Source organism: Pocillopora verrucosa, chromosome 8 (genome assembly GCF_036669915.1).
Source record: "Pocillopora verrucosa isolate sample1 chromosome 8, ASM3666991v2, whole genome shotgun sequence".
Lineage (NCBI taxonomy): Eukaryota > Metazoa > Cnidaria > Anthozoa > Scleractinia > Pocilloporidae > Pocillopora > Pocillopora verrucosa.
In genome coordinates, this window is record NC_089319.1 from 22,052,692 (window position 1) to 22,065,735 (window position 13,044).

The 13,044-nt window shown below is 38.9% G+C and overlaps 2 protein-coding genes across 2 annotated transcripts in view; both read right to left on the minus strand.

Moving 5' to 3' along the window:
- Positions 1-800: 800 nt before the first annotated feature.
- LOC136282904 (uncharacterized) lies at positions 801-7,734 on the minus strand. Its single transcript, XM_066170933.1, has 5 exons — positions 7,567-7,734; positions 6,869-6,975; positions 6,330-6,471; positions 5,458-5,930; positions 801-4,836 (listed from the first exon to the last, which is right to left on the minus strand). The coding sequence occupies exons 1-5, from the start codon at positions 7,602-7,604 to the stop codon at positions 3,530-3,532; spliced, it is 2,067 nt and encodes a 688-aa protein (XP_066027030.1). The 5' UTR covers positions 7,605-7,734; the 3' UTR covers positions 801-3,529.
- A 668-nt stretch (positions 7,735-8,402) lies between these two features.
- LOC136283059 (basic helix-loop-helix ARNT-like protein 1) overlaps positions 8,403-13,044 on the minus strand; it is a 5,663-nt gene continuing 1,021 nt past the window's right edge. The window contains exons 2-5 of the mRNA XM_066171228.1: positions 11,268-11,357; positions 10,170-10,259; positions 9,263-9,314; positions 8,403-8,617 (exon numbers count right to left, since the gene is read on the minus strand). Coding sequence (XP_066027325.1) covers positions 8,403-8,617; positions 9,263-9,314; positions 10,170-10,259; positions 11,268-11,357 — 447 coding nt within the window. The remainder of the gene's footprint in view (positions 8,618-9,262; positions 9,315-10,169; positions 10,260-11,267; positions 11,358-13,044) is intronic.

The window sequence follows — 13,044 nt, forward strand, 5'->3', positions numbered from 1 at the left end:
CAACGTTGTTTAAGGAACCCAATACCAGTCGACAGAAGTATCAGATATCACATATGATATCAAGAACTAACATCAATTAAAGGTATGCTGCACGAAAACGATCAGTTTGCACCAACAAGTTGGGGTAAGGGGTGGGGGTGGGGGTGGTTGGACCATACTTCGCGGTTTGTTGATAACATATGACTGTTGGTAAATCACACTGTACTTGATTCTAACAAGAATGAATCGTTACTCCTCATTCCTTTACTAAGATAATCTGCATTGATTTTAAGCATTTTTCGGCTAACAAATTTCCAAGAATATGCAAAGAATTGTCAAATGATGAGTGCAAATCTCTTGTCCAGTCCCCCCACGACCAAGTGGTCACAAGGGATTCGAGCATGGTTCATCAAACGTTTTTTTTTAAGATTTCATCTTTCCCAGCCCTTGTTATTCTGCAACACCCATTCCCTATTTTGGTTCATTATTTGCTTGCACGGTGTTTTTTCTGTTACTTTCCTTCCAATTAGCGACAATTTTCAAAAACTTCGCGAAAATTCCTGGCCAAATATCTCCAAGGGATAATTGAAAATTCATTTTCTTGCGATTTCATTCTCGGATTGATGTATCATCTGGCCTTCAGGCAATGAGAATATGCAGGCTGACGAGCTGATTGGTGTTATCTTAATGAAATACCCAAATTTCCCAACGCCCTAGTTTGTAGGAAAAAGTTTCCCAATGGGAAGGGAGAATTAATAATCTGATCTAAGAGTTAATGTGATAAGTAAACGCCAGTAGAAGGAAACAGCCGCACTAAAATCCATATTTAGCCATACCTTTACTGTCATAAACACAAGAAATAGTTTCTCTGTTGTCATAATAAAACGTTCTCTGAACTGTAAATAACACTAGTAATTTTAAAATTCTGCTGTTAAGCCATCTCTAAATATCATGGGGCTTGACTTTATTATCACACCTGGATTAAGTCCGTTTTCTTCTACAAAATCGATCAGGGAGTATGTCGGCAATAATGCATTACTAAACGCGTTAAGTTACTCTATCTTCGCTAGTTTCGCCTAAAACGAATGACACATCGTCCGAAAGAATTATTTATAGCTATAATCTTATTTGCCAGCTTCTTCAATTATTAGGTTTTCAAGCCAGGTTGTCATACTTTGATAGACTCGCACCCAGTCGTTAGTGGTGCCTTCGAAGTGAGAGAAGACTTGAATCTAGATTATTAAGAAAAAGGTGTCATAACGCCCAATATTCTCTCGTCCGAAAAATGCAAATAATAATTGGGTGCGAGTCTAATTTCTGGAAGCTAGTAATATCTCATCATTCAGTTCTGTACATATAATACAAGATTGTATTGCTATATAGTGGATATATTATTAGACATAAGAAATAATAAGCTCTTTATATATTCCAGATTACATCGTATTACAGTTACAATGATTAACTTACAAGACTGAGTATTCTGAGAAAAACCCAAAGTAATGAAATGAAACACTTTCCAGGCAAGAAACACCATCACATAGAATGAGTATAAAAATACTTGGGCAGATAAGGACACAGCTGTAAAACGTTGTACAGAGATGCCAAGATTGAAGAGTCTTTTCTCAATGAATTTATTTTGAAAACGTCAGAAACACATAAAGGGTGAAAAGAAAAGGGACCAATTCCAGAGATGTCCGTTTACGTCCTAAAAAAATTGGCATGAGCAAATTGAAGCCTCCTTTCTGTTCAGGGGACACTTGATCAAGTCCCGACTATGTCCCATGAATAAAATTCCAATATAAATCTAATGAGTAAAACACACACGAAACAGGCCGCCGTTTACGTTCATCTAACAACGACCCGAGTAGTAGGTACGCGACTCTTCTTGGGGAAGACGCTCTTTCCACGGCATTTCATTACAACAACGTAACACCTCACTGTTGCCTAGTAATACAATATAGGCCGACCCATACTCTGATGAGTCACACAACACAACAGGTAATGGAATACTGTTTCTCAAAGCGTGGCTAATGTTCAACTTTTAACACAACACATCACACTACAATGTTACTAAGAGTGCGATTTAACCGCGCCCTGTTGTTCAGAGGACGGATAGCACTATCCGACGGACAAATCGCCATCCAGTGGTTAACTGTGAAGAAAGTTTACTACGCTATCACCGGAAAGATGTTTATCCAGTGGATAGCATTATCCACCCTGTGAACAACTAGGCCTTGGTGTATAATCTCATCCGCCCACCGAATTACTAGGCCCTCAAGTTAGAAGTAGCTACGTTACGATTTCAGAGGCTTACTAGTGTCTAGAACTCGTCATTTTCATTCCGATATATCATTTAAATCTTCATTTGTCCTAGTTGCTTTTCAATTTGCTTTTAGCTTTCTAATGTTATTTACCCGACCAAAATACTTTTACGCAGTCTTTTACTAAGAAATTTATTTTCTATAATCCAAATTGGCCTAAACTAATGTGAAATAATTTGTATGGTAGCACGACAATTTAGTTACGATTATATTACGACGTGTTTGTAAAACTAGTACAAGAAATAATTCAAGACACTATTCTCTACTTTAAGTAAGACTTTCTCTTAAGCGGGAAAACTATTCTTTTAAAAAATGTATTAATGTATTAAGCTATTTGTAATCTGCCTAGTAGCCGCTCAAAAGTTGCCGAAAATTTAAAGACGAACTATGGATACCTCGATGTTTGACCGATCGATGATCGCGGAAAAACCGCAACCAAACGAATGAAAACTTTGACGAACTATCGACTTCTTCACCAACATAGATTATTCAGGAAATATCTACCAACAAACCAAAGTCACCTCAAACAGATTTAACTGATAAATACAACGTTTGAGGTCACTTTATCGAGTCACTTCTTAACTTACTCCTTAAACTCTTAAGCTGACTAGTTACCGACAACACACCACGAACAAAAAGGCTACCGAATGCCGACCGAATTTCTCCCGAAATTTTTATCCGACAAGCAACGTACAGACCGATCGACTGAGTAGCGCGTAGTCGTTTAATCGACGTTCGTGCTGGGGTGAAAATTTACGACCGCTGACTTATTTGGTACCAAGTAAGCGTTTTCACATAATAAAGTATTTCTGTTGCTTTACACATAGAGCAATTTTCAATGGAATGTCGCAAGTAATCCGGAATTACTTAAGTTCTGCTTTACCTCGCTCTGTGGTTAGCCCAGAAAACTCGTGCCATCCTTTCAGACGCAACACCAACAACAGTCGTGGCTTGGTCACCCACATTTTCCCACGCTTTGGGTAGTTTGCCTGTATTAAATATGAGTTATCATCGGCTAACGATAATGCTTTTCTTTGTTATGATAACTTTGGTTTCCGTTCTTCGACAGTCAATTGAAAAATGCTCTTACTAGCTCCCGTTTGAATTGAAGCAACCGTTAATTAAAACGTATAAAAGGGTCGCGCGTCTCTCGGAAGCTAAGAAACAGAGCAAGACTTCCTTTCCCTGCCACACCATTTTCATGCAAACAACCAAGTTAGACTCTCTAGTTATAGGGTAAGCATCATTCTAAGTAAGCTATTTCCACCTTGATGTAAATTTGGATCCACATTCTTCGCACCTCCGGGCTCTTTCTGAAAAGTTTGTTTTTGAAAGCGTTGATTCACACCGGACTGGTTTAAGTGCATACCATTCGGAGGCTGAAATGCATCGGATAGCTGCACAGATTCTGAGAGATGTCCATTGTGAAACTGTTCAGGGTTAGTGTAAGGAGCCATGGTAGTGTTTGCATACAAGCTTGGCGTAATTTCATCCACGCTTGGCATATCTTCGATTTTTGGGGGCAAATTCTGAGCTAGGTTAGTGGCATTAGTTGATGAAAACCACAGGCTAGTGTCTTGACTTGGTACACTTGTGGTGTTGGAGTTTAACATAAAATCAAGAGGAAAATGGTTTGCAGAAGTAGCATCTACGACTGGGTTAAAACCAGCACCCCTTTGAGGGTGGGGTAGTCCATTATGGTTATGTTGGTAGCTCGGCGTAAATGACTGAGGGAGGGTTCCCTCTGGGGAACGGAATGCTGGATTAAACTCCTGCCCATTGTGCAACGATGATGGCAATCCATCTATGGTTGCTGACATCTGATGAATTTCCTGCTTAGATATGCCGTTAACAAAGGCGTTTGAAGAATTCACATGGCTGAGGCTACTCATGTCTGGTAAAAACGGATATACAAAGTTATCTGCGTCGGGTTGTTGAGTTCCAACGAACTGCGTGCTCGTAACATTGCCTTGAACCATCCCGGGTAAAGTGCACCCGTTTGGTTGATAAGGCGGACGCATTTCACTCTGCAAAGCCTGCGGATAGTTCATCGAACACTCATCGTCGTCATCCGGGAAACTTACCTCAGGTAGAACAGGCGATGAGTCAACTGGATAACCGGCCCAAGGATCAGCGACATTGTGAACACTTCCCCCATTGATAGCAAGTGTGTTATCAGCCCGAGGTAGATGGGTTAAGGAGTTTGCTTCATCACCCATAAGGAATTGTTTGATGCGATGAATCTCTTCGTGAGCCGACTTACTCCGTTTTGAGAACAAATGAGTTGAATCATTCCGGTTTTCCGTCTTGAAGTTGTGACCAGTTCCACTGTGCGCCAAAGTTGGCTTCATCTCTACAGGCTGCCTGTTCAGGTGTGCAGACCCAAACATACACGACTTTGATGAACCTGACGTCAAGTCAAACGTAGGCAATTTAGGACCGCTAGGTTCTGCCACATTGGTTGCACTGCTAAAGTCAGTAATCTCAATATCTTTGGAGTCGTCCAGTAACACTTCATCAGGCATGACAGTCATTCCTACGATGTAAAGAAAAGAACAACTTTTATTGTTACCTTAACTACGTCATTTTCTTTGTTAAGGATTTCATCAGCCTTAGCAACTACTGGCATAAAGACGATTGTTTGGCAGCTAAAAAGAAGCAATGTCAAATTCGTATAAATCTACCAATGTTCTATCACCCATACTGCAATCTGATCGGTTACGCCGTTCGCTATCTATTCGGTGATGGATAGTAAGCGGTCTTGCAGTGTGTGATTGTAAACAAAATAATAAAAATTAAAAAATAAAAAAACTAGAGCCTCTTTTGTTGTGAGGTTTTGAACGACCAGTGGAAGTGTGCCAAAACAACTAAGATTATTCGCTCTCCATTTCAATGCCTGATAATTGACTCGAGCTTCTTAACTAGCACGCGACAGAAATCTCCCTTTTTGCGAAGTGTAAAGCTACCTTCAGCTTTAAAGTGAAAAAAAATTGGTTCAGTCGGATAGGAAACAAACAAAAAAAATAAAAAAGAATTGGTTCAGTCGTATAGGAAACAACGAAAGAAGCAAGAATAAACCAAGGATGGCTAATTAAAGAGATTAAAACAGATGTTATTTGACACACTTGAAAAAACTGAAACTACGCTTAACACAAACCTTGCCCACTGATGTTACCAGTTTCCCTGGAAGTGGCCAGAGGTGGCACGGCAGCTGAAACAAGGCTGTTGGACGAGAATGATCTACCCAATGGGGTTGGTATCCCTGTGTGTGCCCCACTTGATGCACCTGTTATGCCTTGTGGAAGTAGTCCGTTTGGTGGGGGTGGGGGATATGATCTGTCTACTGCACACGGCAAATCCACTGGGCGTGGTTCATCTGGTACATTTTGTGACCGGGAAGGAACAGATGAAGGAACAGATGAAGGAACAGCGCCCGTTTGAAGTCCATTCGCTTGTGGTGGTGGTGGTGGTGGTGGTGGTGGTGTTTTAAGCCCTTTTTCTTGACTAATTACCATCAGACGTGCATTGTGGTCATCCTCACCGGGAACCGAAGGAAGAGACTTCTGACGAGACTTCCATTCAAGGAGCGCTTCATAACAAACCTTTCTGAAGTATGGTCCTTGTTCATCGCTGAAAGAAGTAAAAAAATTTAACGAGAAACTCAATGAGAAATTTAAAGTAGACGCAAGGTAAATGCATGTCGAATCCCTTGCACTGTGGACAATATAGTTAGAAGATCTTCCTATAAAACAACCCTATAAGGGAGTAGTTATGATTTATAATTAGCACAAGGAGAAGGTCTGTTTTCCATTTTTCAACCGTCCACCATCTTGGAAAAAGCCCTCTCTTCCCCTCCTCACACACAGGCGCATCATATTCCCACGAGAATCACACTCCCACGCAAGTCCCATTCCCACACGAGTCACACTCCCACGCTGCGCAAATAAAGAAGAGGACTGGTGACGAGTCAGTGCCCTGTACATCACTTTAAACCAAAACTAAAAGAGGAAAGAAAATTGTTCGACTCACTTCAAAAGAACATTGTCAGCAGTAATAGCCTCTGGCTTGTTATTCTTATCATACAGAGTCCTTGCCTTCCCTCTGATCCACTGGAATACTCCTTGACCATTTGTAAGCCTGAACACTATTTCACATACTCCTGTAGCTGTGACTACAATGACAAAAAAAATGTGTATGTTAAATACCTCTCTGCGATTTAAGTCAGTATATCGAAGCGCCTCTCGAGTTCTCAAAACTCACCCCAGTTTGAGTAGCAAGAAGTGCCTAGGGGTGCTACTCCTTTGGAAATGTATTCTCGGCCATCACAGAGTGCTTGTGATTGCTCGCGAGGGTAGCGCGTACACTCCCATTCACAAGAGCCAGAGACTTAAATGGTCACCTTAGTAAACATTAGTTGGTCGCATCAAGCAACGCTTTCTCTCTCGAACACCTTGATTGACGCAACCAAACGACAGCTGTCACGAAGTCTAAGAAACAAACGCATATAACTGCGGACAACTATCGATGATAAATTAAAATCCCCTCTACGGTAACAGAAGAGTGCTTACTTTGTTGGTGGGCCAACATCAGACTTGGGATATCGTCAGGATGAGCAATCATATAACCAGTCATATTTACAGCCTCCTTATCAGGATAAAACAAAGATTTCTGTCCTCTGTCGACACAAACAGAAATAAAACACTAACTGTCAACATTGCGTTGAATAAGCAATAGAATACAAGTTGCAAAGCCAAGTTAAAACACTTTAAAGAAGCCCCCAAAGTGCAACGCTGCAAGGGGTTCCTAAAGGAACTTCATTACTGTCAAGTTGTTAGTTTCCTGTATTGGGAAAAGATTTCCGCTTGTCTATATGACCTTCAGCTTGAAACTCATTTACAACCTAAATGTTAGGTCACGCAATTTTAAGACCTTATCAGGCGGCTACGATTTTCATGGCTGCCTACAGGAAAGTGCAAATGCAGAGTGTGCTACCAAATTTTCGGCAAGCGAAAAGATAGGCAGGTGAAAAAAGGAAAGAGCGTCAGAGTAAACAAAAATTGGGGGGGGGGGGGGGAGGGAGGGAGAGAGAAGGAGAGCTTCTCATCCCACTGCTGATTCCTCCTAAAACCGTCCAGCATTGTTTTTCGCCAGGCATTTTTCCAGCTATTTCGCTCGTCCTTTCTTCCTTGGAATTTCAGTGGTACAGGCTAGTTTGTAAGGGACTTTGGAACAATTTCTGCCACATGGATTTAAATATGAAACACACCTTGTGTCAAGCTTGCGTACCCTCAGATCTAGTCCCATCTTACAACTGTACAACTGAAGCAACTCTTTAGGAGTACTGGTAAATGGATTGGCGGGGTTGACTGGAGTAACAAGAGCGAATAATCCAAACTGCTTCTTCTTGCCATTCAGTAGAGGCTTGATTTTTCCGTCAAATTAAATGACTGTGTGATGATCGAAAAATAAGAACCACATTCACCCTTTCGCTCTTAAAATCTGATTCTTAATTCTACCCTATAACTGTTACACATTCCTTGTCACTTAGTTATGAGAATTTGATGTTAAATCAAGGCAACAACCTCTACCCAATAAGTTTGGGTATTCTCATTATCTGTTTTCTGGATTAAGTATGGATATTATAGGGAGAAGTTTCATGTAAATCCCTTTTGAAGTTTGAGGGTTAACACAAAACAGGGTCTGGAACCAAGTTTAAGATTTGGCAATAACACCAACGATAAGAATTAATATTAAAAATACCTTTAACAACACTGAACCAATCAGAGCAAGCACATTTCTATCATCACTTCCCCCGGTTATGCAAAGGATGGATAACACTAACCACTGAATAAATCTCTATCCAGTGGACAGCACAGTAGGCTTTGTTAACGCTTTTCCGCTGTATAGCGATTCATCCATCCAATACCATAATTTACCCCTCAAACAACCAAAGCCTGAGCTACTACTATTGAAGACTGAGCCTGAACGTAGTTGAGTTTGATTGACACTGTAAATGATTGCAGTCGTGCATGTCGCTTTTAAGGAGTGTTTTTTCTTAGAAAAGGTGTGAGAGGATAAAAAAAAAAAAAAAAACGGTGGTGTTTAAAGAAAGAAAACCTGGGATTTTGACTTTGTGATACTAAACTTATAATTCCACGGAGGCATTACCGAAACTACAACTCGTGTGACAAGTTTTACCACAGCTTCGTGTTTACTACTGTAACTACCTACCCTATAGTAGAATGGACTAACGTGGCTTGACTGTCTTCCTGCATGGCACTTGATGCTGCAGAAGCACAATTGAGGAATTGGTTGTTCTGGAAACAAAGATTGTTAAAGTTATATTTAGGCTCTTGAACTTTTGATGATTTTTTCTACAATAGACTAGGTTTCAAGAGTAATTTTCACTTCGGTGTTGAAAGTAAATCTGGGATGTTATGGTCATTTTTCAAATTCATTAAAAAATAAATAAAATTTAAAACTAGAAGTAATCACAGGTTACGGAGTGCGTTTGAGTTACCAGTTGACTTTAGAGTCTGGCGTGGTTGTTCGTGTAAGCTATTTTGTTAGGAAAGGCCTAAACTCCTTATACAGTCAGTTAGAGATTGGTTCCCAAAAATTACTTTAACCCATTCACACCTAAGCGTAACACGTGCCTACGCAAAAGTTAAAATTTGGAGAAACAAACAGGTACACGGATCGGATTTCAAAGTAAATAAGCAAATTTGTCTGTGTGTGAAGATAATTTATGTTACATGGAATTATCTTTAACTAAAAAGCAAGACGAAAGTGATCGAGAAATAATTCGGGACGAAAGCTTTATTCAAAACAGTTCTTGATTTGCTGTTAGAAGCTAAAAACGTCCACATTGGTCACGTGTAAAAATAAACTTCTGTAAAATTACTGGTAAATTGAATACTGATAAAGACTGGAGAATTTCATACAGAGTTCAATGTTGATACCTTCCAATTCTTGACAATCAAGTCCTATTCCGTTTTCCAACTCGACAATTCTCTTCAAAAATAAAAAAAAGTAGAGATAAATGGGTCAGTTAGTTAAGTACAAAAACTTAGCGAAATAAAGTATTTATCGCAGGACAAACTTGCCGTTTGATATTTCACTATTTCAGGCTCTGTATGATAGCTTCCTTAAGTAAGCATGGAAAGAATAATTGAGCCCCCAGCCATCCCTCCCTTGCGTCTCAATCACTGACATGATCAAACTCAAGAACAAATAAGAGTACAATTTTTTTTTTAAAAAAAGTCAAAATCTTGTGCACAGTAGCTAAGTAATTACCGAGCAGGCAACCTAAAAGATGTGCACCAGTGAGGAGTAAGAAAGCTTCACATTAACCAAACCAACATTTAGTCTCCTAAGATGGTTGGGGGGTGAGCCCTTTGACTCCACTGATCTTAAAAGAAAATTCTCCCTTCTGGATGTCACCATTTCCTTGTAAAGTATACAAAATAATTTGGCATTGGATCAAGATAACACCCTGCAGCTCATAAGCCTGCCTATTCTCATTACAAGCTCGCAGGATAGTGTGTTAAAATCACATTTGTTTGGGGGATTAATACATAAAATCTTTCAAACATTCAGCGTTACTACATTCTCCAATTTAAATTTCATAGTATTGTCTGAAAAGAGAATCCTTTAAGATTGTTCAATGTAAATTGTTTGCTTTGTGAAAAGAAAACCTGGCCTGGTTGTTCAAAGGTTGGATAACGCTATCCACAGGATAAATCTCTATTCATTGAATAACACTATCCATCTTGCCATCACTTATCCCCTGAATAGTGATTTGTCTGTTGGATAGCATTATCTGCCCTTTATACAACTGGGTCCTGATTAATGAGACAGATAACTCACAGCTCTTGCAGACCGTCGTAAGCATCTTTCAAATCCTACAACATCTTCCTGGTGTACAAAATTGAGGAAATTCTGGTGCATCAAAAATGTCTGTTGAAAGAGGAATCATTTCATTTAGTCTTCAACAAAATAACAGCCCAGGCATAACTGGTAAGTCTTCATGGCTCCAGTGAACATCCACTGGTAGAGTTAATCTGACTTTGTTAAGTTATTGCAACTTCCTAAAGAGTTGGGCTGGGTAGATTTCATGTTTGTAACCCTTGCATGGAGGCAAGATGTGGAGAGGGGGAGGAAACTCTCGCTACCTACTGGGGTGATGCTGATAAGAAATTCTAAAACAATAAACCTCACAAAATAGAGAGAAGTGTGTGTGACTCCTACTGAGCTAACCATCATCATCCTTCAAAGAGACTTCAACCATCCCATCTCTCCTGCATCGGGGTTTTTCTGCTTCCCCCTTCACCTGAGCTAATAGGACACCCAAAAATGACAAAAAATTGCACCCTAATTATCTTCATTTAGACTCTTTAATAATAGTATATGTATTTCTTCATTTCAAACCCCTTAAGCTGGAGCTTAACTCATTCTTAAAGCCTGGCCCTAGTTGCTTGAAGGGTGGTGAATGCTAAGATTTATTCATGGATAGCACAGAGTATTTTGTTACCACTACCTTACCCACTGGATAGTGATTTATCGGTTAGATGGCATTATTGGTCCTACAAACACCTGGGCCCTTTTTTTAAACTTTGCTTACTTATAAGGCCTGGTATCACAACCTTCCAAGGATAGTTTTGTTTTCTTGCACGAGTTTTGTTTCATACTGTGTCTAATTTACCTTACCCTTTAACTCCCATGAGTGACCATGACAGAATTTCTCCTTACAATATCAATACAACATCAACCAGATAAGTGATGAGAATAAAGAAAAATATCAAGTTTAGGATTAGTTTATCCAATACTAAATTCTCTGAACTAACATTACAATAATTGTATGGTTGACAGTAAGGGGAATTACAAATTTGATCTGGGAGTTGGAGGGTTAAGTGATCTTTTGGGTTTTTTTTTTTTTTAATCATATACATCTTCTTCATTAGTTACCTGAGTGTATCCAAGATATCTATAGACATTCTCTGACGCAAAGAAGACATCTCCTGAATCTGACAGAACCAGGAAAAAGGAATCCAAGGCCTGATGGTCATAGCAAGATTAAAAAGATATTTAGCATCCTGCCAGACATTAATAACTCCATGCACCTACTTTAGAATCCTTGCAATTGGCTCGCAGCATTGCAAATTAAGTTCCTTCTTTATTTCCTGTTCTATTTTTCCAAGAGATATGATGGATTTACAACCCCAAACTTCTCTAGACACATTTACCACCCATATAAACGATTTTAATTGTATTCATATAAAACAGAGAATATTTACAAGCTAGGCAACACAGGTGCAAACAGCTTTCAGTCTTAAACATGATCAATTGCGTACTATTCAAAAAAAGCTTTCATCAGTCAATTAGTGAAGAGCAACCATTTTCTTTCCAGGTTCAGCTGCAAAGTTTTGGTCAATCATTTGCTTTGAACAAAAATTTGTTTGCAAAGGCGAGTAATGGTAAACCATGAAACCATGACAAAAGCAACCACCATCATGAAATGCAAAAATATGTAAATTAAGAACTTCATTTCAAACATGCATAGTCATGCTGCAAAACATGAGTTTAGGTGCCTATGCATGTGAGTTTATCTGTCATTTAAGGCCAGCAATCAGGAACAAGTGTCTGGAGGCATCATCATGCTGATCATCTCAAAGCATTTCCAGCTAATCGATAAGTAAAAAAAGACATCTTGTAAGATGTTTCTGGAAACAAATATCATCTGTGGTTATGTAAACTGCAACTGCAAAATGCCCTGCAGCAATTTGAAAATAAACTTGTTAAGAATACTTAAAACCTATAAAAAAGTCTCCAAATTTGTCCTATATTTATCACAAATTAGCAAATAACAAAAGACAAGTCACTCAAAAGTTTTCAGGGCCTATTTTTAGAGTCTAGTTAAACAGTCGCACCTGGAAGCCATTTAGAGTGAAGTGAAATGTGCTAATGGTAAATGTCCACATGAGCTACTTTAAGTAGATTTTAAAAAAAAGCGATCCTACTGTAACTGTCTATATGTCATAATCTTTAACACAGCTGACCAAAATTCACATGTCTATTAAAGGAAGTTGACCAAATGCATGAAAGGTCTCTTGCATGACGCAATTAACATAACAGACAATAAACTCTAGAAACTTCTTTAAATTTCAAATGTCAGACAGTGCATGATGTTTTCCTGTCGGAAACGCATCTTGATCTAATTATCCGTGAACTTGAACTTGAAATCGCTGTTGGAAAACCGCTTCTTTTAGATTATTCTTCAGTTTAAATTGAAATCTAGGTTATCTCTTACGATTCCAATTTACGACGAGAAATTCTTATTTCCCTCAACAAATTTAGCGTTATGTTTCACTCTCATCCTGTAATCAATACTAATTCTCTAATCCCATTTTGCTTGTCTGTTTTTCATGGCAAATTATGATTTTCCAAAAATAAATGACAAATTGACCACTTCATGCACTCAGAGTATTTACAATGGGTAAAACGTTCACTTGAGTGACCGATTTGAATTTATCCTAATTTGACTTCAATGAAGGTCAACTGGAATTTGCTTTTGATTCTTTAAATAGTAAAAAATGCTTGATGATCATATATATACAAACCTAAACCAAACATTATTACAAAAATGTAATATGCTGGCTTGGCTCCTGGAGTAAGAACTGTCAAATTGGGGATCAGTTTCACTTTAAGAACAGAGATTCAGAGGAATTATAACAACAAAAACATG